The 25,889-nt window shown below is 38.0% G+C and overlaps 1 protein-coding gene across 3 annotated transcripts in view; it reads left to right on the top strand.

Moving 5' to 3' along the window:
• The window catches only part of LOC307184301 (uncharacterized protein), a 594,345-nt gene that overhangs the window by 62,009 nt on the left and 506,447 nt on the right, over nt 1-25,889 (top strand). For all 3 annotated transcript variants that reach the window (XR_013827691.1, XM_079917672.1, XM_079917673.1), the window contains exon 3: nt 17,006-17,070. Coding sequence is in view for 2 of the 3 variants with exons in the window: in XM_079917672.1 (XP_079773798.1) it covers nt 17,025-17,070 (46 nt within the window). In the remaining variant the exon portion in view is untranslated. The remainder of the gene's footprint in view (nt 1-17,005; nt 17,071-25,889) is intronic.

Here is a 25,889-nt window from a genome sequence, read left to right on the forward strand (position 1 = left end):
GAGGATGTGCTCTAGATAAAGTAGGAAATGATGGTTTAATCATTTGTGTGAAACATGGGTTAAAGGGTCAGTATCTAGATGATTTTATGATGGCTCTTGACAAATAACTCTTGTGGGGTCAGGGTGAAGGGCATTATGTTTTGGTGAAAATGATGTTCTTGGTTTCACTTTGCTGATGAGAGTCTTAACTTTTTACTTTGAAATACCACTTGTGGAAGCTGTTTGGGCCTCCCCTCTCACCTTGGCCCAGTAACAAATTAATACTATCAGACTATAGCTAGGCTCAAGACTAGTGGGGGGATTTGAGGTTTCCAAATCTCTCTTGCTTTCAGAACCTCTGAAATATGTTTTCTTCTTATGGCTGCTTTATGCTAAAAACCTATGAACTGGGACACAGAAAACAGGAACAGTAATGGAAAGTTTGGGTCCTGGATAAGCATAAAATTATTCACTATTTAAAAGTCTTGAAGGTATAATCCAAAATATGGGTCATGGAAATTTTTAAGGACATAGCAATGTTATGAGACAATCTTACAATCCTATTTTGTATAACAGGCCAGTTAAATAATAAAGGGTAGGAATAAAAAATAAGACTTAAGCAACATGATAAGGAGAAGAAATTTTGTTTCCAACTTTACCTTAGAAACTGGATATTTGATAAAAATCTCTTGGAAATTACTTTCCTGTCTCCCCCTAATAAAACTGACCAATGAGAAAATGCAATATATAACCCACTAATGAAATCGTTACAAAATAAACACAGACTTTCCTTTATTTCAGGGTAATTTTAGCCAAGAAATGAAATAGCTAACGAAAGCCACAGAGTTATTATCATCCACTGGAGGCAAAGTATTTACTAAAACCATAATCCCTAAAGTTCACACTAACTGAAAATACTGCAGAAAGATTGTCCGGTATTTGCCTCGTGATTTTTTAGCAATCTATACCTCTAGTATATCATCAAAGTTTATTTTATTATTTTAAAGGAAAGGATTTCAATTTACTACTCATATTATATCAGGACCAGCACTTAACAAGTTCAGTCATTTCTTTATTTACCCATGGTTAAAAAGTAACTGAGAAACAACTAATCCAAAGGAGGGGGGAAAAGGAAAGAAAAGCATACTTACATGATGCTTTTGTAAAGGCAAAAAGTTAAAACATTCCAGCACTTGAAAATGACTGAAACATTTTAATAATCTTTCACTTCCCAGTTGAGGCCAGGTGGGAAGCAATATGGCAGTGCTATTTGGAGCTCCTGGGTATTGGACAAGGCTTCAGTAGGACTCCTTCCTTGACTCTTCTCAACCACTAAGAAAAGTGCTTTGTTTGCTCTAAAGGGAAGGTAGAATCTCAGCAGAAACATCTGCTGTTTTACAGCAGATAAAACTACTGATGTATGTCTCTTATAGCTAGAAGCAAGATAATAGACAGTTATTAGGACCTCTATTTCCATTGTATTGCCGGATAAAAACAGATGAGCTAAGCTCCCTACATCTAACATATTACCTTGATTTCAAAAAAAAGATTAATGCTATTTTGTGTGAAGTGACGACCTCAAAGCAATTTTGGCCTGTTTTCGTATGAGTAGAAAAAAATGTAGATCTTTTTCCCTCCCCTGTTTCTAAGGCCACAGAACTAGGGTGTGCAATACACGCTTTCTCAGAACTTGATGGTACACTTTTTTTGCCAGAATAATTCCAAATGGAGGTCAGGCCTTCTGGCATGAGAGTTTTTTTTTTTTTTTTTTTTTTTTTTTTTTTTTTTTTGCGGTACGCGGGCCTCTCCCTGTTGTGGCCTCTCCCGCCGCGGAGCATAGGCTCCGGACGCGCAGGCTCAGCGGCCATGGCTCAGGGGCCCAGCCGCTCCGCGGCACGTGGGATCCTCCCGGACCGGGGCACAAACCCGTGTCCCCTGCATCGGCAGGTGGACTCTCAACCACTGCGCCACCAGGGAAGCCCTGGCATGAGATTTTTTTGCTAATTTATTTTTTAACACATTAACAAATTTTGCTCCTGAGTCTCACTTAGTAAAGCTTCTGATTGAGCCAATGAACCAGAGCTTGATCATTTGAGTTTGAGTGTAGTCTGATGCTTTCCCATGTTTCTCTCAACTGACTAATTTTAATAAAATCCTTCTCTACCTTTCAGTCACTTTGGGTAGAAAGTTCAGCTGTTTGAGACAACCTAGCCAGTCCCCCCAGGCCACATGGACACTCAATAACTCATGAGAATGAGGTACCCCTTTTGACTATGTCCATCTTGATTTGCCATTTCCATTATGCCATTGCTTAAAATAGATGAAGACTCAAATGGGAAAAAAAAAATCTAGTGAAGAACTTTCACTGCTGATTCAATTCAACAACAGTTATTTTGTGGATTGTGATGTCAGTGTCCAATTATTATAGTCCAGTTTTACTTTCTTTTTTTTTTTTTTTAAGTACAAGGAAAATTGTGTAAAGAGTCAGGGACCAAATATCCTACAGACATGTATAGGAAAGCAGAAGAGGCAGGGATCTAAATTAAAGTTTGGTCTGTGTCCACTAAATATTGGGAGTAGTGAGAAAATGGAGAGAGACACTTTACCATCATTCATTTGTTTGTCTAGTTTTTCAAGTTCTCAGCAGAACCAGGATGAAAGTCATTCTATAATAAACAAATGATTTCATGGTAATGAAGTTAAAATTTGCAAAAAAGGAGTCAAGAAACTTTCCAGAAATATTTGTTTGTGTTTCCCTGGCTGCTTGGTGTCCAGGTAAAACTGAATGCTGAGGATAAATCCTGAACTACCTAAAGAAATATGATCATGTTAGAAAATGTATTTCCTAGTTCCCATGTCAGTCAGTGTTCAAAATATTTGATTTGGGGAAAATATACCTATTGCTAAAATTGGCCATGCTCTGTGGCCAAACTTCAGGTTTTGCTAAGCAAGTGAAAATATTCCTAAGAGTGTTGTAATGCACTTTGCCCACCACACAGCCAGTCTTTTTAATACAGTATTTTTCACAGCTTTGGGGAGAGTTCACTGGAGCACAGGTGTTCAGGGGTAAACACATGATGTGAAATCATGTCGGGAGGCCAATTGGAGTTTACAGTTTTTTCCAACATAAAAAAACAAGGAGATTTGAATTAGTTAGGTGTGGGAAAGCTTACCCAAGAAGATATTATTAAGCTGAGATCTAAAAGACAAATAGATTTTGTTTTTAGCCACATGATTGACTAACGTCTAAAGGCAAGAAATAAAACAGAATGTAAGATGCAGCTAAATGGCTCCCAATTAATTAAATCTTCAGTGTCTTCTACGTGTACAACATGGGCTAAGCTCTGGGGATGTAATGGTGTGCCAAAACACACTCAGACACGGTCCTTGTGTCAGTTCTCTCTATGGAGCGAGACAAATGCTAACCAAATTACAGAAATAAATATAAAATCCTCTCTCTGTTACATAGAACAAGATGCTAGGGAAACATATCCAAAGGGGATTTGAACTAATTGGGGCTGCCAAGGAAGGCTTTTTCGTGGAAGTTACAATTGAGCTGCGATCTAAAGGAGTCAAATATCTGAGGAGAGGAGAGCACAGTGTTTCAGGTGAGGGAACATCATGTACAAAAGTTTGATAGCCCATCCTTACTAGAGGGACTTCTGCTCTTCTCACAAAAAATGTTGTACAACTTGTGAGAGTCTGAAGAACTTTTTCAGTTCAAATTCTAAATAAATCATGGAATGGCTGAAAGAGTAAATTAATTAGTCAGGGCCTTAAACTGGGCTGGGAGTAGGGGCTGTGATTTTGATGTGCACTGAGGCAGTGGCCTAAGAAAGGAAGAGAGGAAATGTAGAAAGATGAGCTCAGTACCATACTTAGAACTGGGAAAAAGAGGCTCTGGGCCCTGTGCTTCAGAGGACCCTCAAATCACAAATGTATACAACACATAAACAATAAATTATTAAGTGCCAGTAGGCACTTCTGGCACTAAACATTCATGCTTGTGCCTAACACTCATTAGCAGTTGCATTCAAATGCTATGAAGTATTATGGGTTATGCTACCCTCACCATAACAAAAGGAGAAAGCTTCAACCATCCAGGGAGGATCTGAAGAGCAGAACACTTAAATAAGAGAACAGATAGATTAATTAACTTGTCAAATCCTTCTCATAGCATGAATACAATGGGTGCTTGCATTATGAAGTTTCATTTCCCACTAGTGCTGAGTATCCATTTTCTTGCTTTTCTCCACATAAAGCAATTCATGGTTCTGGACTTACTCCAGGTATTCTTAGTATTTGAAATTATTGCATATGATGGCTGAGGAATATTTTGCAATACTAAACAATCATATAGCTCTTAAATTTGTAAGCATCTGTGTCTAGATGTAATATACTTAAAGTGTGATACCAGTTCTTAACATTGACAACTAGATGGATGTTGAATGCTAGAAATGCAAATAGTTTTATTTTTATAAAAATGTTTAATAAGATTAATTAAATTTTAAAATAAAAATTCCAGCATTATTTAATTTCACTTTATAATTTGATATTCATTATAGTTTATATTTTACCTTGTAATTTTCATAATTTTGTATATTTTAGAAGAAAAATAGCTGTTAACACGTGAAAAGTTTTCATTTTTCTGAATTTTAAATTTACTTTACATTTTTGATTAAAATATATCCAAATTTTATACCCTTTATACGATAACATTTTACTTTTAAATCTTTTAGATCATTGAAAATGAGGACAGGTGAAGAATAGGGAATTGTGATAGAAATAAAGGATTCAAGAATAGAGATTAGAAAAGAAAAAAAGCTAGAAAGAAAAAAGAAATAGAAAATTTTCAAAGAAGAGTTCTACTTAATTAAAATAAAAATATAGAAACAATGGAAGTGAGCAGACTTCTGTTGAGCATGACCCTTATAGAAATTTGTAAACAAGAGATTACAAGTTCTTTTTTAATTAGGATTTAACTACTGATCAAAACAATGCAAATTAACAAGAACATTATTCTCATCAAACCTACAATGTAAGTAGGTCAGATAAAATAGTTCTTTCAACTTTATATTCTGCATTAATTGAAGATTTAGTTACTAATTAAAACAATGAGAATGAAAAAGAATCAATTTTATATCACTTTCATAACCCAGAAACAACAAAAGTAACTCTAGCCTACCCTGTAGACGCTAGAGAAACAAATGGTCTTGAAATCAGCAAATACAGGAAGAAATCCTCCAGAGCATTTGACTAGATGATGTTCTTGGAAATGGTGACGCCATGTCGCTCTGACAGTTTGAGAACATTGCTAGTAAAACACATTCAGTTTCAAATTAATGATTACGATTTTCTATTACATGAACATGGCAGAATTTTTATATTTCATTTTATTCCAAACTTCTTTCAAATAGAAGGAAGTTGTAGAAACTGGTTTTTAGAGTCTCTATTTAGAAACTATTTTGTTATCACCGTTAACATATTTCACAACTAATCTTTATGATAGACTTCAGCCAATGAATGTATTTGTGATAATAAACTTAAATTCTCAATTAAAATACCATGAAATGACCTTTGCACACAGAAAAGTACAGATGTAATTACTAGAACTGAAAAAGTAATCAAACAACCAGCAAACAACCAATAATATTCCACAAATAAAAGTAAATGTCAAACTAGTACATGAGCATAATCTTCTTTAAAGAATAATTGTGTGTCTAATATTCAGGCAAGTTTAATGATGCCTTTCATGGAAGAACAGCAAAATATTTATAGAACATAATGGCAAGTGTTGGATATGTAGAAATGATTTTGAAATTTGATGAAAGAATGACCAAAAACTTAAGATGGGTAAAATATAATGAAGCAAATGATAGTTCTCTAGTAAGGGGAATTAAAAATGAAATTATTAATTTAAGAGATAATAAAATGAGATAAAAAGTCATCTCCCAAATTTTAAAAAGGAAAAATTATTCAGTTCAACTTGGTTGTACCAGGATCTAAAGTATTACTACATAAATAACCTTTATTTACATATATGTTGAGTGACCAGGAGAAGAAAGCAAGGAAGTTTAAACTAATGAATATTTCATTGGTTTCAAACCTGTTGTAAAAAGTACGGCTTTTTACTTGTAGGGAGAATTGAAAAAACAACTTCAATATTAGGCTCTAATTTAAAACATTGTTGAGAGCAAAACTATGATACTGGTAGTAACATGGCTGATAAGAACAGAAGTGATTTTGGTGAAAAATCCAGAAGGCTTCTTTATGCCATTTACAGTACATGGCTTGAATTTGTTACTAAGAGACATGGTCTCAATACTGTTGATATTGTTGAAATTCTTTGGAACAGTTTAAACATTATATACAATATTTTCAGGGTCTGTCCAAAGGTGGAACATCTTGAGAAAAACAGAATTTGCCCTAATAGGTACTCATGGATAAACACTGGGAGTGCTGATCAAATGCTGCTAAAGCAGTTAGATTTAAACAAGATTCAAAATGTACTAGGACAGTCAAGTGAAATAACTGAAAACTTCTCAAATAGTGAATTGTGATTTTTGGCAGAAAATGAAATTAATTTTGAGTAGGTCTATCCACATATTTATTTGCTATTTTAATAATATTAGCAAAAGTTTAAAGAAAAAAAAATCTAAATTTGGCTACTTACTTTTAAAAGGATTGAAAAAACTTAAAATTTAAAGAAGTGGTTTTTATAAATAGAAAGAAACTACATGTACAATATGCAGCAAATGTGACAATCCAAAAAAAATTATAAAATTAAAATGAAGAAATAAAAATGTTCACATGACTCCGAAGAAGATTCACATACCAAAAAAAAAAAAAAAAAAATCCCCAAACTAACTTCTATAAAGGCTATTTTCTGACCATTAGAGACCAAAGAAAGATTTAAACAAATTGAAGAACAATGCTATTTTTAATTTTTTATAATATTCCAGAATTGAAAACTATGAAAGCAGAAGAATTAAGAATTATTATATGAATCTACATCTTGTCTTAAGAGATCCTGAAAAATCACAATGTGATAGCAACCTATATGATGAAATTAAAATACTTTGTAATTTTTTTTGAGATGATAATTTATCATATGCAAACCCATTACAGTGTTTGAGCATGATATGTGAAATAAATGGTCACTTCTGAACTGAACGTTGCTTTAAAAATTTTACTGACAATTCCATTTGCCACTATCTCAGCACAGCTAAGGTTTTTCCAAAGGGAATTAATAAAAACTATGTAATAATTTCAACCCATGAAAGTCATTTATTTGGCATTTCCTCTCAGAACTCAAATTATGTGAGAATCTTTTTTTTTTTTTTTTGGTTTTGCCACGGCTTGCGGGATCTTAGTTCCCCAACCAGGGATTGAACCAGGGCCCTTGGCAGTGAAAGCACGAAGTCTTAACCACTGGACTGCCAGGGAATTCCCTGAAAATCTTGATTTAACAACATAATTAATAATTTTGGTGAGCCAAAGGCAAGAAAAATGTATTTTATAGAATAAATATATAATATTTTATTAATTATAGATATCTTTATTACTCATCCAACTATCACTTAGACAGGTGCAATAATTACATTTAGTAGTGCTTGTTATTTTGCTGATTTTCAGTCATATAAAACCCATAGCTTTGCACATACTTAAAATTTTTTTGTTGTTATAAGATAGTCAAGATGGGAAGATAAGACATATTTTAGATAACAATTTTGTTATCGTGATCCGTAACTTTTAAATATGGCCCTCCATTTGTGTTCTTGCTCCATTCCTACAGATGTTAGAGATAGGCCTGGGTAAACTGCTTCTCTCATATGCCTGAGATTTACTGGATAGAGGGCAATGGACCTGCCTGTTAGACAGTAACCTGGAGGCCCATGCTGGGTCAGGCTCATTTAGGTTAATGATTGGTAGGATGGGATTGCGGACAGTTTGGCTTTAGGTCATAGGTATATACAACAAACAACAGTATTTGCAGTCCCTTGAAAGATTTAGAGCAGGATGGAAAGAGCTTAAGAATACCAGATACCTGGGGATGAGGATAAGGGGGAAGAGGTTATTTTTAAGTGGTTCTCTTCACCACCTCTTTTCCCCTTCATCCTCCACCCCCATTCTGTGACTTGCCATATGAAAGACAAGTGCCCAAGAGCTAGATAATATTACCCAGGTTTAGCCCTACTGTTTACAGAAACCACTTTTGTACTTATCTAGCCTGTCCAAGTTCTCTCGTTTAGAAATTGTGAGTTAGAGTATTAACCTATTATACCATATTGCTTTGATAGGTAGTGGATAAAAATAATTACAAAATATACTTGGCAAAAATAAATGTATCATGGTAATATTTGGTATCCCCATAATACAGTGAAAATTTATCATGTCATTATGACCTGTTTGCTATATTTCACTTAGGTATTAATTCCTTTCTTGGAAACATTTTTATGTGGATGATCAAGAAGTTATTGCAGATTTAAATGAAATTTCTTTAGACCTAATTATAGCTTTCTTTTCCCAGATCATGACCAAAAAAAAAAAAAGAAAGAAAGAAAAAGAAAAAAAAAAAAACACCTTGGACAGAGGAAAATTCAGTTCCATTTATTTTCTCTCTCCAGGTCTTCTGATGGTAATTAACAGATGGTCCTTGTTTTCTAGTTGATAAACCAGTGAGCAAACATGTACTACGTCTTTAGCCTGCAGACATAGTTTGTCATCAGAAGCTGTATGCCAGAGTCTGGCACAGCACTGAGCTGCATTTACAAAACCACTTCTCCCTCCCACTTGGTAGGTTATTTTATTTTTCAGTCATACTGGTTCAAACATCAAATTCATGCAGATATTTACCCTCACTATTTAGCTGAAGTGACCTTGCCCTGCGGTTTTTGTTCTATTTTCAGTACCAGTCCTTGATAAAGCAAAATAAAAGGTTAACAGTGTTTGGAAAGTATAACAAAAATATTTTTAAAATAGTTCATTTATTTATTTATTTAGAGACAAAAATCTTGCTTTTTTTTCCCCCCTCAAGTGGCTATGGAATATATCAATATAACAGAGGCAAATATCTACTGTGTTTTGTTTTTCAATCTATGTAATAGAAACCTGTACTAGTTATATATTGACGTATAAGAGGTTACTACAACAGTTGGTGGCTTAAAACAATAAACATGTTATTATCTTACAGTTTCTGTGAGTCAGAATCTGGGAGCAGATTAGCTGGGGGGCTCTGACTCACGGTGTCTCATGAAGCTGCAATTAAGAGGTCAGCTGGCATAAAAAGAAATGAAATTGAGTTATTTGTAGTGAGGTGGATGGGCCTAGAGTCTGTCATACACAGTGAAGTAAGTCAGAAAGAGAAAAACAAATACTGTATGCTAACACATATATATGGAATCTAAGAAAAAATAAAATAATAAAAAAAAGGTCATGAAGAACCTAGGGGTAAGACGGGAATAAAGACACAGACCTACTAGAGCATGGACTTGAGGATATGGGGAGGGGGAAGGGTAAGCTGTGAGAAAGTGAGAGAGCTGCATGGACATATATACACTACCAAATGTAAAATAGATAGCTAGTGGGGAGCAGCCGCATAGCACAGGGAGATCAGCTCGGTGCTTTGTGAGCACCTAGAGGGGTGGGATAGGGAGGGTGGGAAGGAGGGAGACGGAAGAGGGAAGAGACATGGGAACATATGTATATGTATAACTGATTCACTTTGTTATAAAGCAGAAACTAGCACACCATTGTAAAGCAATTATACTCCAATAAAGTTGTTAAAAAAAAAAAAAGAGAGAGAGATCAGCTGGGACTGCAGTCATCTGAAGGCCTGACTGGTACTGAAGGAACTGATTCCAAGATGGCTCATTCCCATGACTGCTGGCAGTTCCTCACCATGTGGGCCTCTCCATGAGACTGCTCAAGTATCCTCACCTCATGGGAGCTAGATTCTCCCAGAGTGAGTGACCTAACCTTTGAAGTCACATATCATTGTGTCTGCTGTATTTTATTGGTCATACAGACCAATCCTGATAGAATGTGGGAGGAGGAATACCAGAGCATGAATACCAAAAGGCAGGGTCCCTAGGGGCCACTGGGAGCCAACTTGGAGACTGGCGACCCCAAAGAGAATTGTGCTATGAGTACCAGCAACTAGGGTTGAAGCCAAAATATATCCAGGAGAGGTTGTGTCATTTAAGTTTTTCTTGAACATTCCTTAATCTTTGAGATATGTATTGGTTACCATTTGAGGCAATGTTAAGAAAGTTTTGGACGTGGGAGCCAGAAATGTCAGTTCAAATTCTAGTTCTTTACTCTACCTTTGGAAGAGGTTTGATCTAAAACCAACTGTCTTAGTTTGTTTTTCTTTAAAATGAAGGAAGTATTACACATCTGTCTATGCTTAGTAGATTGTATGCAAGATAAAAGCCTTAGTTTTAAGCATAGCACCAGGCATACAAGAGCTAAACAAATACCAATTTCCTTTCTCCTTCCCCTCAAGATACTCTAAAGCAAAATTTCCTAAGCATTTCCTATGAAGTACCACTTTTTATCTTGCCATCCTTCTAAAACCCCTAGATCTGTTGCTTCTGGCTGACAGTGGCCTTCAGTGTGCCAAACAAGTATTAACTTTTTATGTTAGCACAGTGAAAAACTGTGAGAAGCTCTTCTCTAAACGATTTCTTTAAAATAGCCATTAGAAAAGACATCTAATAAGGTACTCAGGATCTAATTATAATGACTAGTCCCTAAGAGAACTGTTTCAACACAGGCATGAGTACGTATTTAGCATCTTAAAATATTCTTCCCTAGAAGCAAAGATTCAGAACCTTGATAAGAATATCCAAGGGATAGGGCTGGGAATCCAAATTTTTAACAAGACTCCTAAAATTCTTGAGTCTGGGAAACACTACATCTGGTGAATTCACCTCTGGAAAGTGTGTTGTGGGGAGTTGGCATAGAGGGGTTGGGCACTTAGAGAAAAGGGAGGGAAGTGTTGAGATTTTATCACTTAGGAATTCTGACATTGTCACTGATTTAGCATTTTCAGGTCTGTGTGTGTGTGTGTGTGTTTGTGTGTGTGTTTTTGTGTGTGTGTGCGTGTTAGGTGGGAAGTGGGGCAGCTAACAATCTGTGGATGTTGTATTTGTAATTCATTCATTGTAACTCACATGTAGGAGGATGAGCTTCCTATGTTTAAGAAATCTTACTATGTAGTGGCCTCCCCACTCCTGCTCAGCTACTCTGATGCGACAAATTGGGCAAAACAAGTCTCTTCTCCCACTCTGCCTTTGGTAGTATTACTCTAGCTATAACTCAAATGCCTACCATGTCTGGACATGAAAGCAGTGAATGAAATTGACTAGTTTAGGGTGATAGAGAAAAAGATCTCCAAGTCTAAATTCAGTGAAAAAAGGATGATAAAAACATCATGTATAATATTCTACCTTTGTGTAAAAAAGGGGAAATTAAGATTATCTATGCATATTTTCTTACCATTGCCCTAAAGAAACTCTAGAAGAATACACAAGAAACTAATAAAAGAGATTACCTTGAGAGAATCTGGGGGCAGGTGGGTAGATAAGACACAAAGGTGGGAGTGAGACCTTTAAGTATATACCAGGGGTCCCCAACCCTGGGCCATGGACTGGTACCAGTCTGTGGCCTGTTAGGAACTGGGCCACACAGCAGAAGGTGAGTGGTGGGCGGATGAGCAAAACTTCATCTGTATTTACAGCTGCTCCCCATCGCTTGCATTACCGCCTGAGCTCCACCTCCTGTCAGATCAGCAGCGGCATTAGATTCTCATAGGTGCATGAACCCTACTGTGAACTGCGCATGCGAGGGATCTAGGTTGCGTGCTCCTTATGAGAATCTAATGCCTGATGATCTGAGGTGGAGCTAAGGTGGTGATACTATCGCTGGGGAGTGGCTGCAAATACAAATTATCATTAGCAGAGAGGTTTGACTGCACAGAGACCATAATAAATCAGTTGCTTGCAGACTCATATCAAAACCCTATCAGTGAGTGGCAAGTGCACTCACCGATAAGCTGCATCTTATGGAGTAGACTGGACATAAGCAACACACTTCAGGTGTCACTGTCTCCTATCACCCCCAGATGAGACCATCTAGCTGCAGGAAAACAAGCTCAGGGCTCCCACTGATTCTGCATTATGGTGAGTTGTATAATTATTTCATTATATATTACAGTGTAATAATAATGGAAATAAAGTGCACAATAAATGTATTGAATCATCCCGAACCATCCCCCCCACCCCCACTCCAGGTTCATGGAAAAAGTGTCTTCCACGAAACTGGTCCCTGATGCCAAAAAGGTTGGGGACCGCTGCTATATACCATTTTTAACCAAATGAATTTACTACCTTTTTAATGGGACAAAATATAACAATATGTAGACAAACCAGACAAGAAGGTGGACTGAATTTGGCCCATGAACTGCCATTTGAGACATCTCTGTTAAACAAATCCCTAAACTTCAATTATTGAAGTCTGAACCTTTGATTTATTCATTCAGTTCACATTTATTAAATGCCTCCTAAGGCCCAGGCTTCATGTTCAGGGCTCTATCTCTGGTCTCAGGGAAGATTCTTTCTCTAGACTCCAGTGGCCCTTCTTGGTGAATATTTATTTATTTATTTATTTATTTATTTATTTATTTATTTATTTATTTATTTATGGCTGAGTTGGGTCTTTGTTGCTGTGTGCAGGCTTCCTCTAGTTTCATCGAGCGGGGGCTACTGTTCATTGCTGTGTGCAGGCTTCTCATTGCAGTGACTTCTCTTGTTGCAGAGCACGGGCTCTAGGCGTACGGGCTTCAGTAGTTGTGGCATGTGGGCTCAGTAGTTGTGTCTCACAGACTCAGTAGTTGTGGCTCACGGGCTCTAGAGCACAGGCTCAGTAGTTGTGGCACACGGGTCCAGTTGCTCCGTGGCATGTGGTATCTTCCCAGACCAGGGATCGAACCCGTGTCCCCTACACTGGCAGGCGGATTCTTAACCACTGCACCACCAGGGAAGTCCCCCTTCTTGGTGAATATTTTAAAAGAAATATATTTTTATTGTTTTGGCAACTTAAACTAATTAATATGTGTTTCCAAGTTGAATCTCCTGTGCATAGGTAAGACTTGTTTGCAGATTAGCAATATGTATTTGTAGACACACAGTTAATATTTAAGACGAGAAATACTTTGATCTTAACTATTTTGAAATAAAGTCTTCTTAGCCTTGTTTATTCTATTAATTTGTTAGGCAAATACTTGGTTCATTATCTCAAGATAAACTTAAACCCAAGCCAAGTCAAATTATTTCAAATTTAGATATAATGAATACATAGTAATGAAGCTTAAATATATTTGCAAATAAAATGAGAGCAAACTGTTCTCAATGAGAGACAGAAAATATCAATAAAGAGAGGAGGGGAACCAGGAATAAAATAGAAATCCAATCTATCTTCCCTTGAAGAAAAAAAGAAAAAGATGCGACAGCCTCCTTGTATCTGGTAATCTAATCTCGACACTTGTCTCTTCTGGAAGTGTAATTTTGGCTTCTTTCCTCACTGTGTACCCATCTCTTCCACTGTCCCCCGACCTTAACTCCTGGAAATGTATAGTTCATGTAGAAAAGCAACATGTTCTGCCCTCTGGTAGAATGCCCCTGTAAGGGTGCCAGTAGAACTTAGATTGTCTCAAATGTAGAAATATATTTCCCACAATGACACTGGGAAACCTTTCAGGTTTCTGGATTCTTAAAGATTCTGCCACCTGAAAATTCTATTCCAAAATCTACTTTGCTGTGACTAATTGTTAGGCAGGCAACAGAGTTATTCAAGACTAATATTACTGTTTTTGAACTGAGATTACTATTTTGAGAAAGCCTAACTATCTCTGTGGAACAATGTTTCTGATCAAAATGTTACCTCAAGAGCCCCAGAAAGTAAATAACTTTATTTGAGAAGAAAAAGATCCATTAACATTTTTGTCACATATGTCTGGTTAAATGATTTCTTCTGGGTGATAAAACAAGAAAATCATCACCATATGCTGCTTAATAAAACTTGTTCTAGTTTGAGAGTTAATACCACAGCTGATAGATTTTTGCATCTGTTTAAGTAATCTTTTACTACAGTCACCAAATTTAGTGACTTAAAATAGCAATTCATTGATATCGCAGACGGTTCTGTAGGTTGACTGGGCTCTGCTGAGCTTGGAATACTTGCTTGGAGCCTCTCATGTGGTTGCAGTCGGATGGTGGCTGAGCTAGAGTAATCTGAAGCCTTGAGTGGTTTGGACATCTAAGATGGCTTCTTGACTCACATATTTGGCTCCTGGGCTAGTATGGCTGGAAGAGCTAGAAGGTGGTCTCTCTCTCTTTCTATTAACACATGACCTCTTCACATGGCTAGCTTGGGATTCCTCATAGTAATACAATCTCAGAGTAGTTAGAATTTTTACATGGTGGCTGTTTCTCCTAGAGTAAAGTTTCAAGGGAGTCTTGCAGAAGCTGCAAGGCTTTTGGTAACCCAGCTTTGGAAGCATCACTGAATGAAACTGAATTTGTTTCATTCAGTTAGTAGAAAGCTAGTCATACACAGGTGCCAACCTATGTAACTCCCGACAGCAAAAGCAGGAACAATTTGAGCAATAAAATAAATACATAATATTGGATTATCAACCAAAGTACAATATAAGATAGGGATCCATTGGGTCCATACTGATATAAATGAATGATTAAAAAAATAAATAAATAAGTAAATGTGGGAGAAAAGACATCTCCCTTGAAGTGGCACTCCAAATAATTTATGTATGTAGATATTCCACCCTCAAAAAGGGGAAGCATGAATCCCCGCTCCTTGTGTGGGCTGCTCCTATTGACTTCCTTCCAAACAGCACAGAATAGAACAGGGGAAAGAAAGAGTATCTCAGCCTTATGATCAAGGTCAGTATCAACAGTGATAAATCATGTTGACAATATGTATCCTTGATATGTTGTGATAAAAATGACACTTTACTCCTGTAATCTTCCTTCCAAAAACCTATAACCCCAGTCTAATTATGAGAAAAACATCAGACAAGTTCCAATAGAAGGACATCCTACAAAATACTTGATCTGTATCCCTCAAAACTGTTAAGGTCATCAAAAACAAATTCTGAAAAACTGTCACAACCAAGAGGAAACAAAGGAGACAATGACAAGAAAATGTAATGTGGTATATTGGATGCAGTCCTGGAACAGAAAATGACATTAGGCAGAAGCTAAGGAAATCTGAATAAATTAATATGGACTTTAGTTAATAATACTGTATTAATAAGTTTTCATTAATTGTAACAAATATACCATGAAAATATAAGATGTTAATAATAGGAGAAATTCGGTGAGGGGCAATGTGAGAAATGTGTGTACTATGACCTTATTTTTTCTATAGATCTAAAACTTTTCTTAAAAATAAGGGTCTATTAAAAAAAAAAAAATCTAAAAAAAAAAAAAAAAAAAAAAAAAAAATCTAGTCAAAGGGCCCAGATTTGAAGGGAGGGGACTACAAAAGGTGTGAAAAACAGGAGGTGTGGTTCATTGGAGGACCATCTGCAATAGCATTCATTTCACTGATTTTCTTCTGAGGACCGACCTCTCTGCCCCTATTCCCAGTTCATATGGCTGAAGCCTCACCCTTTGGTCCTAGAGGTAGAGCCACGACTCTGGCCTAAGGCAATCAGTGAGTTTCCCTGTCCTCACCAAAATCTCCTTACTTGTAACCAAAAGTAAGGGAATTGCATCTCCTTTGCCACAGGATAGTTTCAGTGGGCAGTGACTTAAGCCAGGGCAGTCAGAGTAATACTAGGACTGTTAGAAAAGTCGCTCTGGCTTTTAACTTGAATATATGTGAGGTGGGAGAGCTGCTGCCTCTTATCTTGCCATCAGAAAGGGAGTACTTGGAGGTGACAGGAACCACCAACTAGAGTCTGAGAAAGAAGCCAACAGAATGGGGGTAGCTGATAGGGATAGAATGAAAAGATGGAAAAAATGAGCTGTGGGACATTTTGGAGCCCAGAATCCATCCCTACTTAGAGGAGTTCTGCCTCTGGAGATTTCCCAGTCACATAAGTCAATAGTCTCTTTTTAAGTCAATAGTCTCTTTTTGGCTTAGGTCAGTTTGATTTGGGACTTTTTTGGTCCATTACAAGAGAAAAAGTTCCTAGGTGATATAATGAAACAATAATTGTCCTCCAGTTTATTTCTATGTTAAATATGATCAGAATATTATTTGAGTCCTACTTTTCCTTGAGGCTGCTCTGTTTATTCTCAAATAATTCATTATTTATCTAAAGATAAATCTGGCAAAGAGTAAATTGGTAAATATGTTTAAAACATTCAGAACGATTGCATAGCACACAGGAAGTGCCCAATAAATGTTAGATATTATAATTATTGTTTTAGCTTACTTTAAACGGCTAAAACTTTATTACGGCATCTCTCATCTGGTGTTAAATATGCATGTAGTTATCACAGTAAAAAATTAGATGAATCGTATAGCAAAGTGGCTAAAAGCATGTGTTTTATAAATTCATGGGGCTGGGTTCAAATTCCAGCCCTGCTCCTTACTTATGGGAGCTCCTTACTTACTTATGTGCAAAGTCAACTATGTTCTAAAATTATAAATGAAAAAGTTGCACATGCTGAACAGTAAGTTGAAAGAGATACTGTTTGCTAGGTGATCAGTGTCATAAAATTAAACTCATGGTGAATAAAGGGCATCAAACTGAAATTATATAAAACAAAGTAAAGGGGCTGAGATATGGTGTTATATGAATCTACTTTAAATACAAAATAACTTTTAAAGAACAAGCCAATGCTAATATTTTAATTGTTGTAATGGGACCATTTGGGTTGCAAGTAAGAAAATCCAATTAAAATAATTTTCTCATCTAGCAAGTCTGGAAGTAGCCTGGCTCCTGGCTTAGTGCTGTAATGATTGACTCAGTTTTTTTTCATCTTTCATCCAGCTCCCTCCCTGGTCACAAGATGGCTGCAGCAGTTCCAGCTATCACAATCTCACACCAATGTCCAGGTAAGAAAAGAGAACATCTTCCTTGTGTTTCTGTAGAAAAACTAAGTAAGAAACCTTTGCAGAAGAAGCCTGTTTCCCACTGTTCCATCCTGCACAGACTTCTCTTCAAGTCTCTTTGGCCAGAAGAGGGTCACAAGGGAAATAAAAGTACCGGATTTGTTTGGATGACCTAAGAGTCACCTCTGAGGGCTGGGGCTGGAGCACTTGTCTATGTAAATGAGCACAGTTAGTTGTCAGGATGGAAGAAGAGGGGAATGGTTGCTGGGCAGGCAGACAAAAGCCTGCTACACTGACAAGCACCATTCCAAATAATCAGAAAAAGAATTCAATTGATGGAAGCATACTAAATATTATGCAGTAGTTAGAGGGAATAAGTGTACAGCAACATATATAGACCATAAAAGCTTAGTATTCAGTGAAAAAAGTGGGAAAGAGAATAAAATCTATTGTATAATATTTATGTTGCTTAAAAATACATGAACACTGGAACTTTGACCTCGTGCTATAAGGAGTGTAAGCTGGTAAAACCATTTGGGAAAACTTTTGGGCAGGATCTACTAGAGCTAAACAAAAGCATGCCTTATTTCCCAGTAAACTCATCTTCTAGGTATATACACATGAATGCCTATGTGCGCCAGACATGTCTGAGAATATTTGTAGCAACACCATTCATAACAGTCCAAAACTGGAAACCAGCCACCCAAGTGTCCATCAACTAGAGAATGGGTAAATAAATGATAGTATAGTTCCACATTAGAAGACTGTAATGGAATCCAGTGTTCACTGGAATACTATACAGTCATGAGAATGAATAAATGACTGCTCCATGCTACAACTAATGAAAGAAGTCTGTTACAATAGAGTACTAACTATATGATTCTATTTATATAAATTTAAAAAATGGGCAAAATTAATCTATAATGATAGGAGTCAAGATAGTAGTTTCCTTTTGGGAGAGGTTAGAGTTATTAGGCTGGGCTTCTGGTGAGCTGGTAATGTTTTATTTCTTAACAGGTGTGGTAGTTTCATGGGTTTATTTGTGAAAATTCACTGAGCTGTATATGTACCATGTTCATTTCTCTATATGCATGTTATACCTAAAATTTTTTCTTTAAAAAACTATGCACATGCAAAATAGCATTTATTTAATGAGTAAATGGGAATACAAAGAAAACTGAGTCCCTGCCTTCATGGAGCTTAATTCTAATAATAAAAATAAATGTAAAATAGTAATAGCAGGTAATACTTAAATAGTGTAGATTGTGTCGCAGATCAAATTGTAACCATATGAAGTAAATACTACCAGCATCCGCATTTTAGAGCAGAGGAAATTAAGGCATAGGACTGCCTGCTGTGCACTCTACCACATAATAAGTGGTAGAGTGAGAATGCAAGCCTAGTAACTCTATCTCTAGGGTCTGCCTTTTAACCAGGATGCCCTATTGCCTCTCATGCTACTGAAGGAGAAAGACAAAAAGCAAAGATAGGTACAAAAAGTATCTCAGGTGGCAATAACTACAACTGAGTAAAACCAAGGTACAGAGGCAGAAAGTGATAAGGGGGATTACTCTTTAAAATAGGACGATTAGGGAAAGTTCTCTCCCTCCGCCTTTTTAAAAACAAAGCGACATTTGGACAAACACATGAAGGAAGTGAGTGAGCCATGTGGACTGATCAATAAGTGTGTCAGGCAGAAGAAACAGCAAGGACAAAGGCCCTGAGGTGTGCATGTTAAGTTCAAGAAATAGCTAGGAGGCCAGAGTGGCTAAAGTAGAATGAGATGTGGGAGAATGGGAGGAGACAAAGTCAGAGTTAGTGGGCACCAGATCATGGATAGCCTTGTAGGCCTGTGTTTGTACTTTATAAAGATACGTATATATATCCAATGACTTAGATAGTAAACATATTAGAGTGAGTGCTTCCCATAGGGAGAGGAATGGTTGAGGGAATCATGACTAAAAGAATTAAATACAAGGGAGGGACATAGCACCAACCTATTAGGCCAGAGTGTCATGAGTATTATTAACTCAGTTCTACACCTGAGTTGTGGGGCAGAGGTGGGAACAGCTCTGGTGTAGCCTTTAACCAGAGAGGACTCTATACTCCATCTCCACATCACTATAAATTATCCAAAAATTAAAATGATTGCATCAAATCTCCATTTCAGAGAAGAAAGATATGCCCTAAGAATGTTAGGACTTCTCTGTTTCTGATGATTCGTTCCCATGCAAGTGGCAGGATTTGTAATGGATGGCACTGCCTTTGGCCTGCCGTGTGGCAAAAGACCTCTTTTCGTTTTGGCAAAGCATCTTACCAAAAGATTAATAAGACATAGTTCCTATAAAAACATATTAGCATCAGTCTTTTAAAAACTGTATGATTTAATGGTTTAATTTTTTGCTAGAAATGTCAGGACTATGACAAACTACATGAATTGATGCTTAAAACATTGTGATTTCTTTAAAAACAAACATCCTGCATGCACATCAGTAAACCCCAAGAAGCATCGAGCCTCCTTATTTGTATTTAAACCTAAATAGGTTTCTTTTGTCCAGAAAAAATTTTATACTTCATTGGTAATAGGAAAGATCTTGCTTTAGGTTAGAGAGATTTTTATTTTGTTCAGGCTAATTATTGCAAATTTTGCCTCCTTCTTTATTTTTGGGATCTCAAAACCCAGAAAAGTATCTTTTAAAAAAGGACAATTGTCCTGTAACTATTCAAGTGAAATAATATTTAAAAGCATTGTGTCCTGGGAGTTCAGAAGTTGTACTTTTGACTTCATTAAGGACTTTCAAGGAAAAGAGAGTAGAAAGAGAACCATTTTCTGTGATTTGACTCGCAAATGAGCTTCTAGGTTCCAGATCTATATTAAAATGCAATTGTAAAAGGGGTGGGCACTCTGCACATTAATTTATAATGTGTCTATTAATCAGTTCACTATTTATTGAATGTCTCCTGAATGTCAAACACTGTGCTAAGTACCTGGGATATATTGATGAGGGAAAACAGACACAGTCCTGCCTTCATAGTGCTACAGGCTAGCAGGGCAGTGGACATCAGTAAAGTCATTACACAAGCACATATGAAACTGCAAGTGTGATGAGCACTGTGGAGAAGAGGCTCATGATGCAATGAAAGCCTGTATGGAGGACTTTGGACTAGACAGGTTGGTTAGGGAAGGCTGCTCTGGAGATATGATGGTTACATTCTGATATGAAGGAAGAAGGTAGGAATTAACTTGGAGAAGGAGGAAAGACAGAGAGTGAAAAACAGAGGGAAAAGCCAAGTGATTAGAGGGAACACAGATCTGAAAGAAAGTCAGTTCTGGAATTCTCAATTAGAGAAAGGAAGAATATAGATGAAGGTTATATTCATTTATTCATTTAATTAAAACGTATTGAATGCCTACTGTATGCCAAATCTTGTTCTAGAGGCTGGAAATATTAAACAGCATTGGCTTTGTTGTATAAGTAAAGACATTAAAAAGTTTAATCATGCAGGGATTAAAGGGTGGGGTGGTGATATGATCATATTTTTGCTTTGCAAAATTAACTCCAAAATGGAGAATGGATGAGAAGAGGCCAGAGTGTATTTTGTGGACCAGCTAAGAAGCTTAACCAGGTGCTCCGGCTGAGACACAAGGGTAGCTTGCATGAGGAAAGTGATGCTGGAGATAACCAGCATCACCGGGTGTGGACAGTTTCGAAAGATGGTTTAGGAAGCAAAATAGGACATTGTGATAGGTTGAGGGGGCAAGGAGAGAAATGTCAAGGATGTGTCTGAGGGTTCTAGCTTATATAGCTAGATGGGTTGCATAAAATAATGGCAATAATAATTAACATTACTAACCGCTTTGACCTGAGTTTTGGGGTGGTAAGGGGCTATGAGTGGAAATTACTGAAGTGTAGTCTTTAGTCAAAGTAGAGTCCTTCCTCCAACTCACCATAAGTGACCAACAATGATTGCCTCAAATCTCCACTTTTTTTTTGGGGGGACAGAGTAAACATGTCCTAAGTATGTTAGAATTTCACTGGTTTTGATGATCCATGTGAACAGCAGAGTCTTTTATAAGCTGCACTGCTTTGTCCACGCAGTGATGCCAAGAGTCCTTTTCTCTTTAGACACAGCATCTTCTGAAAAGAACAGTAAGACATAGTTCCCAAAAAGCAAAGTAAGTATCCAATGGAGGGGGTATAGCAAGGAGTGGAGAAGAACGCACCCCAGATGCTCAGCTGGGAGCCACGTCAGATCAAAGCCCAGAGCATGGAGATGCAGTCTGTGAGGCTGGAGCATAGGGTGGGACGTGTGGCCTGGCGGGAGATGAGGCAGAGGTGCAGGCCGAGGTTGCATGCCAGAGGACCCTCTGCACTTTGCTGAGGTTTAACTTTACCCGAAGGGCAGTGGGGAGACGTTGAAAAGGTTAGGAAAATGTCAGGAATAAGATTAGATTTGCATTTTAGAAAGATGACTTTATAATAATTTAAGCTATCCTTATTTTATGAACTTTTTCTGAATGTGTATTATTTTCACAATAAAAATGATTTTTAAAAAAGGAAAGCCTATTTTGTCTGATAGATTGGGTTAGACTCGGCATGTGAGACAAAATATAGGGAAACCAGTTAGAAAGCTATTGCAACAGGAGGTTGCTAAAATGGAGGAGAGGATGCGAACTTTGCAGCCAGGAAGACTTAAATTTGGATAGACCCTGGCTGTACCACTTCTTGACTGAGTGAACTTGGGCATCTGGTTTTCTTTTCTGGATGTCAGTTTTTTTCATCTGTAAAAATATGGGTAACAGTACCTCCGTACCTATTTTCTGTTGTGAGGATTATGTATGAGAAGTTCTCAGCATACAGTACTCTCAGTAAACGTAGTTCTTATTAATGTTAATGATGAAAAGAGTCTGAATTAAGGCAGAAACAATGGGAATGAAGAAGGGGAGAGTAGATGGTAATGATGTTAAGGAGGTTGATTATATAAGCTTCAGGGACTGACTGAATGAACGTGGAGGAGCTGCCATCAGACTTCTCAGGGATCCCACTTGGGTGGAATTAGGCAGATGGTGCTCACATTCACTTAGAAAGAGAAATCAGGAGGGTTGGGTTGTTGGTTTGGGGGGTGGGTAGGTTGGGAATGAGGGGGATTATCTTGAGATGCCCCGAGGACAGCTGGCTGTATGGGTCTATAGCTCTGTGAGGAGTGGCGGCTTCAGAATGGATATTAGGGAGGTAGAACTTTCTAATGAACATATGCTCAGAGTAATGAGTAGAAGGCCAACGTTAGGGCCATAGGGAACATGAGCATTTTAAGAGGACGGCAACAGAACAGGAGGCAAGAAAAGGGGAATGAGAAAAGGAAACAATAGTCATATATGTTAAGAGGAGAAGCAAGAATTATAAGCCAAGAGATAAGAAAATTTCAGGAGGAAGGGAGTGGTTAATACCGTCAACTGCCACAAAGAGGTCAGCTAAGGTTTTCATGGAAAGAAAAAAAGCATTTGATTTAGCAGCTGGGAGTGAGTGTGTGTGTGTGTGTGTGTGTGTGTGTGTGTGTGTGTGAGTGTGTGTGTGTGTGTGTGTGTGTGTGTGTGTGTGTGTGTGTGTGTGTGAGGGTGGTGTTACAGTCTTGCCAGAGCCCCTTGAGTGGAGCGGTAGGGTTGGAATCCAGATTGCAGTCTGTGCAAGAGTGGACAGGAGGTATGAAGTGGACCTGGGCTGGAATTGTCCTCTGTTCTTTTTGCGAGGGGAAAGGGAAAAATAGGGATGGTGGAGTTTTGTTTGTTGGTTTTAAGAATGAACTCTTGGGTGTGTGGGGAAGTAGCGAAACTAGAGAGAGAAAGAATAAGGGTGATTCTGCACTATGTGGGAGGGGTAGAATTTGCCAGCACAGGTGAAGGAATTAGCCAGAAACCAGGAAAGGGAGGTCACTTCCTTTGGAATGAGAGGAAAGCTGGCACAGATGGATACGGATAAAAATAGGTAAAAGCGTGGGCTGGAGAGGTGTGAGATGTTGAGGAAGTTCACACTGATGATCTCAGTAGTCTTTGGGAAGAGAGTGGCGCTGGCCACAGGGCAAAAAGGTTAGGAAGGCTTGGTTTTCTTAGCTGTTTGGGGGGCCAGGAACAGTTAGTTGCTCACAAATGGGCTCCAGAAGGGACTGTTGAGTAGCATTCCAGTTCCTGCTGGGGTTGAAGGTAGCTTGCAGGCTGGATGTCCTCCACCAGTGTTCCCCGTTGCAGCCACGCAGGACTGAGGAAGGGGCTATCAGAAGTGACAGGGCTGAGGGGCTATGGAAGGGCAGGGCTGAGTGTGTGCAGGAGCTGACGGGGAGGCAAGGTGGACGGTTGTTCCTTGATCCAGAGAATGTAGGCCATGGTAGAGAGCAGGACTGGTGAGTGTGTGTTTAGGAATTTGAGGCCATGGTTTTAGCAAAACACATACCCTAACACTTAACCCCTGTAATCTGAACAGAGAGGTGCAGGGTGAGGCCTGTGGTTATCTACATGGCTATTTTTAGTTTGATGGTCCCTAGTTGGTGGTCCCTCTTGTTTTCACTTTCCTGGGTGGAGGCAGCAACTTGAAAAAAACCTAATTAGGGACTTCCCTGGTGGTCCAGTGGTTGGGACTCTGTGCTTGCACTGCAGGGGACGTGGGTTCAGTCCCTGGTTGGGGAACTAGGATCCCGCATGCTGCGTGGCATGGCCAAAAAATAAAAAATTAAATAAAAACCTAATTAAAAAGAAATGATTTCTGTAATTTGAGGTCTTTGGACAATGGGAACACCAAAAAAGATCGTAAAATACTGATGAGACCAAAGCAGTATTTATACAGGCATTACAAACAACTTGGGCACTATTCTAAATTAAGTTAAAAAAAAAATATAGACAAGACAATGCATAGATTATTCTTTCTTCTTTTCCTAAATTGCTTTAAATCTTGTATGTCATATCTTAGTGAGAGGAAATAAAATGGGGTATATGTAGCTACTGTTACTAGATTTTTTATTCAGGCTAGTGTTTGTGTGTGTGTGTGCGTGCGTGTGTTTACCAGTCAAGGAGCCCCTCTGTGCATTTTTTGGCATTTGATGTCAAGTATTAGTGCTAAACAAGAATATCTGTTGGCGTTAATAACAGTAGCTAAAATTCTCTTTGCAGTTGACTGCAAAGATGGGAATAAAGTATTGAAATCAAACTGTTTAGGAATTTGTCTTTCAAATTAAAATATCTTTAAAATTCTGGCAGGTGGGCAAAGTAAGCAGCCAGCCTGGGGTTGGAGGTAACAGAATAGTTCTGGAAGGGACCAGTTATACCAATAAATGTTTGCTGCCAAGTGCTGCCTTTTAAAAGGAGTGTTGCCCCTTTTATGGGTTCCCTCTCTTGAACCAGTCTGGTTGGGGGAGGGAGTGGGGAGAGAAATTAAACCTGTTAGGGGAGCCCATCAGTGATTCTTATAGGCGATAGGGTTAGTGTGATGGCAACCAGGTTTCCTGCCAGAAGTCGACCTGGTGCTATAAAAATGTCAGGAAGAGTGTGCACAAAATGGAAACACAAAAATGCCAACTATAGGAGAATAGATAAATATATTGTAGTTAATTCTCACAATGTAATATTTACTTGCAATGAATGAAAGTACAAATATCCATGACACTTGGATGAATCTGTCACAAAATGTTAGTGAAAAAAGAAAATCCCAGGAAACTATATATAGTACAATACCATTTTTGTAACATTGAAAAACAAGCTAAGGAATAATAAACACAAGGTTCAGGATAGTGGTTGGTTACCCCTGAAGCGGTGAGGGTGGAGGGCACACAGAGGACGTCATGGGGAGAGCATATAAATAGATATTAGTTATTGTTAATATCATTGTTTAGGTTCGATGGGGTATTCATGAGTGTTTATATATCATTTAAAATAAAGTAAATAAAATGAGCCATGAATCGATTGATTGAGATAGTGCATCAGAAACCAAAGAAATGTGTATTTCTAGCAGCATGACATTGTGGGCAGCAAATATTAGCATAACATGGGCCCTGTTGACAAGCCTGGCCCTTCTCACTTGGTGAACAAGGCTGAAGAACCTCTTCCCACAGGGCTTTACCTTCTAGTACAAAGATGGACTACAAAGAAAGAATTTGACAAAGTCATAAATTCCGTGAAAGAAAAACAAAACCAAAAACATAATAATATCTCTTTGTGTAGTCATGTGCAGGTATGTCTCTAGGATAGATGTCCAGAAACAGATTAGTTAGATGGAAGGTATGTACATTTAAATTTTTGATAGATACTGTCAAATTGCTCTCCAAAAAAAGTTTGTACTAATTTACATTTCCACAACCTTCTTTTTCCACATTCTTGCCAACACTGGTGATTATCAAATCTTTTGGCTTAGCTAACTGGCAAAATATGACATCCCATTTTTGCTTCAACCAACCAATTTTTAGATGAGCTTTTGGCATGAGGTTCATTAGTGAATTGAAGACTCTGCATATTTCTTTTCCATTATTGGCCAAAGAATGGCTGTAGTTGTATTTGCCTAAAAGTTCTTTGGGAGGGGCTTCCCTGGTGGCACAGTGGTTAAGAATCTGCCTGCCAACACAGGAGACATGGGTTCGAGCCCTGGTCTGGGAGGATCCCCCATGCCGCAGAGCAAATAAGCCCATGCGCCACAACTACCGAGCCTGCGCTCTAGAGCCCGTGAGCCACAACTACTGAGCCTGTGTGCCACAACTACTGAAGCCCGCTTACCTGGAGCCCATGCTCAGCAACAAGAGAAGCCCGTGCACCACAACGAAGAGTAGCCCCCACTCAGCACAAC

Source organism: Stenella coeruleoalba (genome assembly GCF_951394435.1).
Source record: "Stenella coeruleoalba genome assembly, chromosome: 3".
Classification (NCBI taxonomy): Eukaryota; Metazoa; Chordata; class Mammalia; order Artiodactyla; family Delphinidae; genus Stenella; species Stenella coeruleoalba.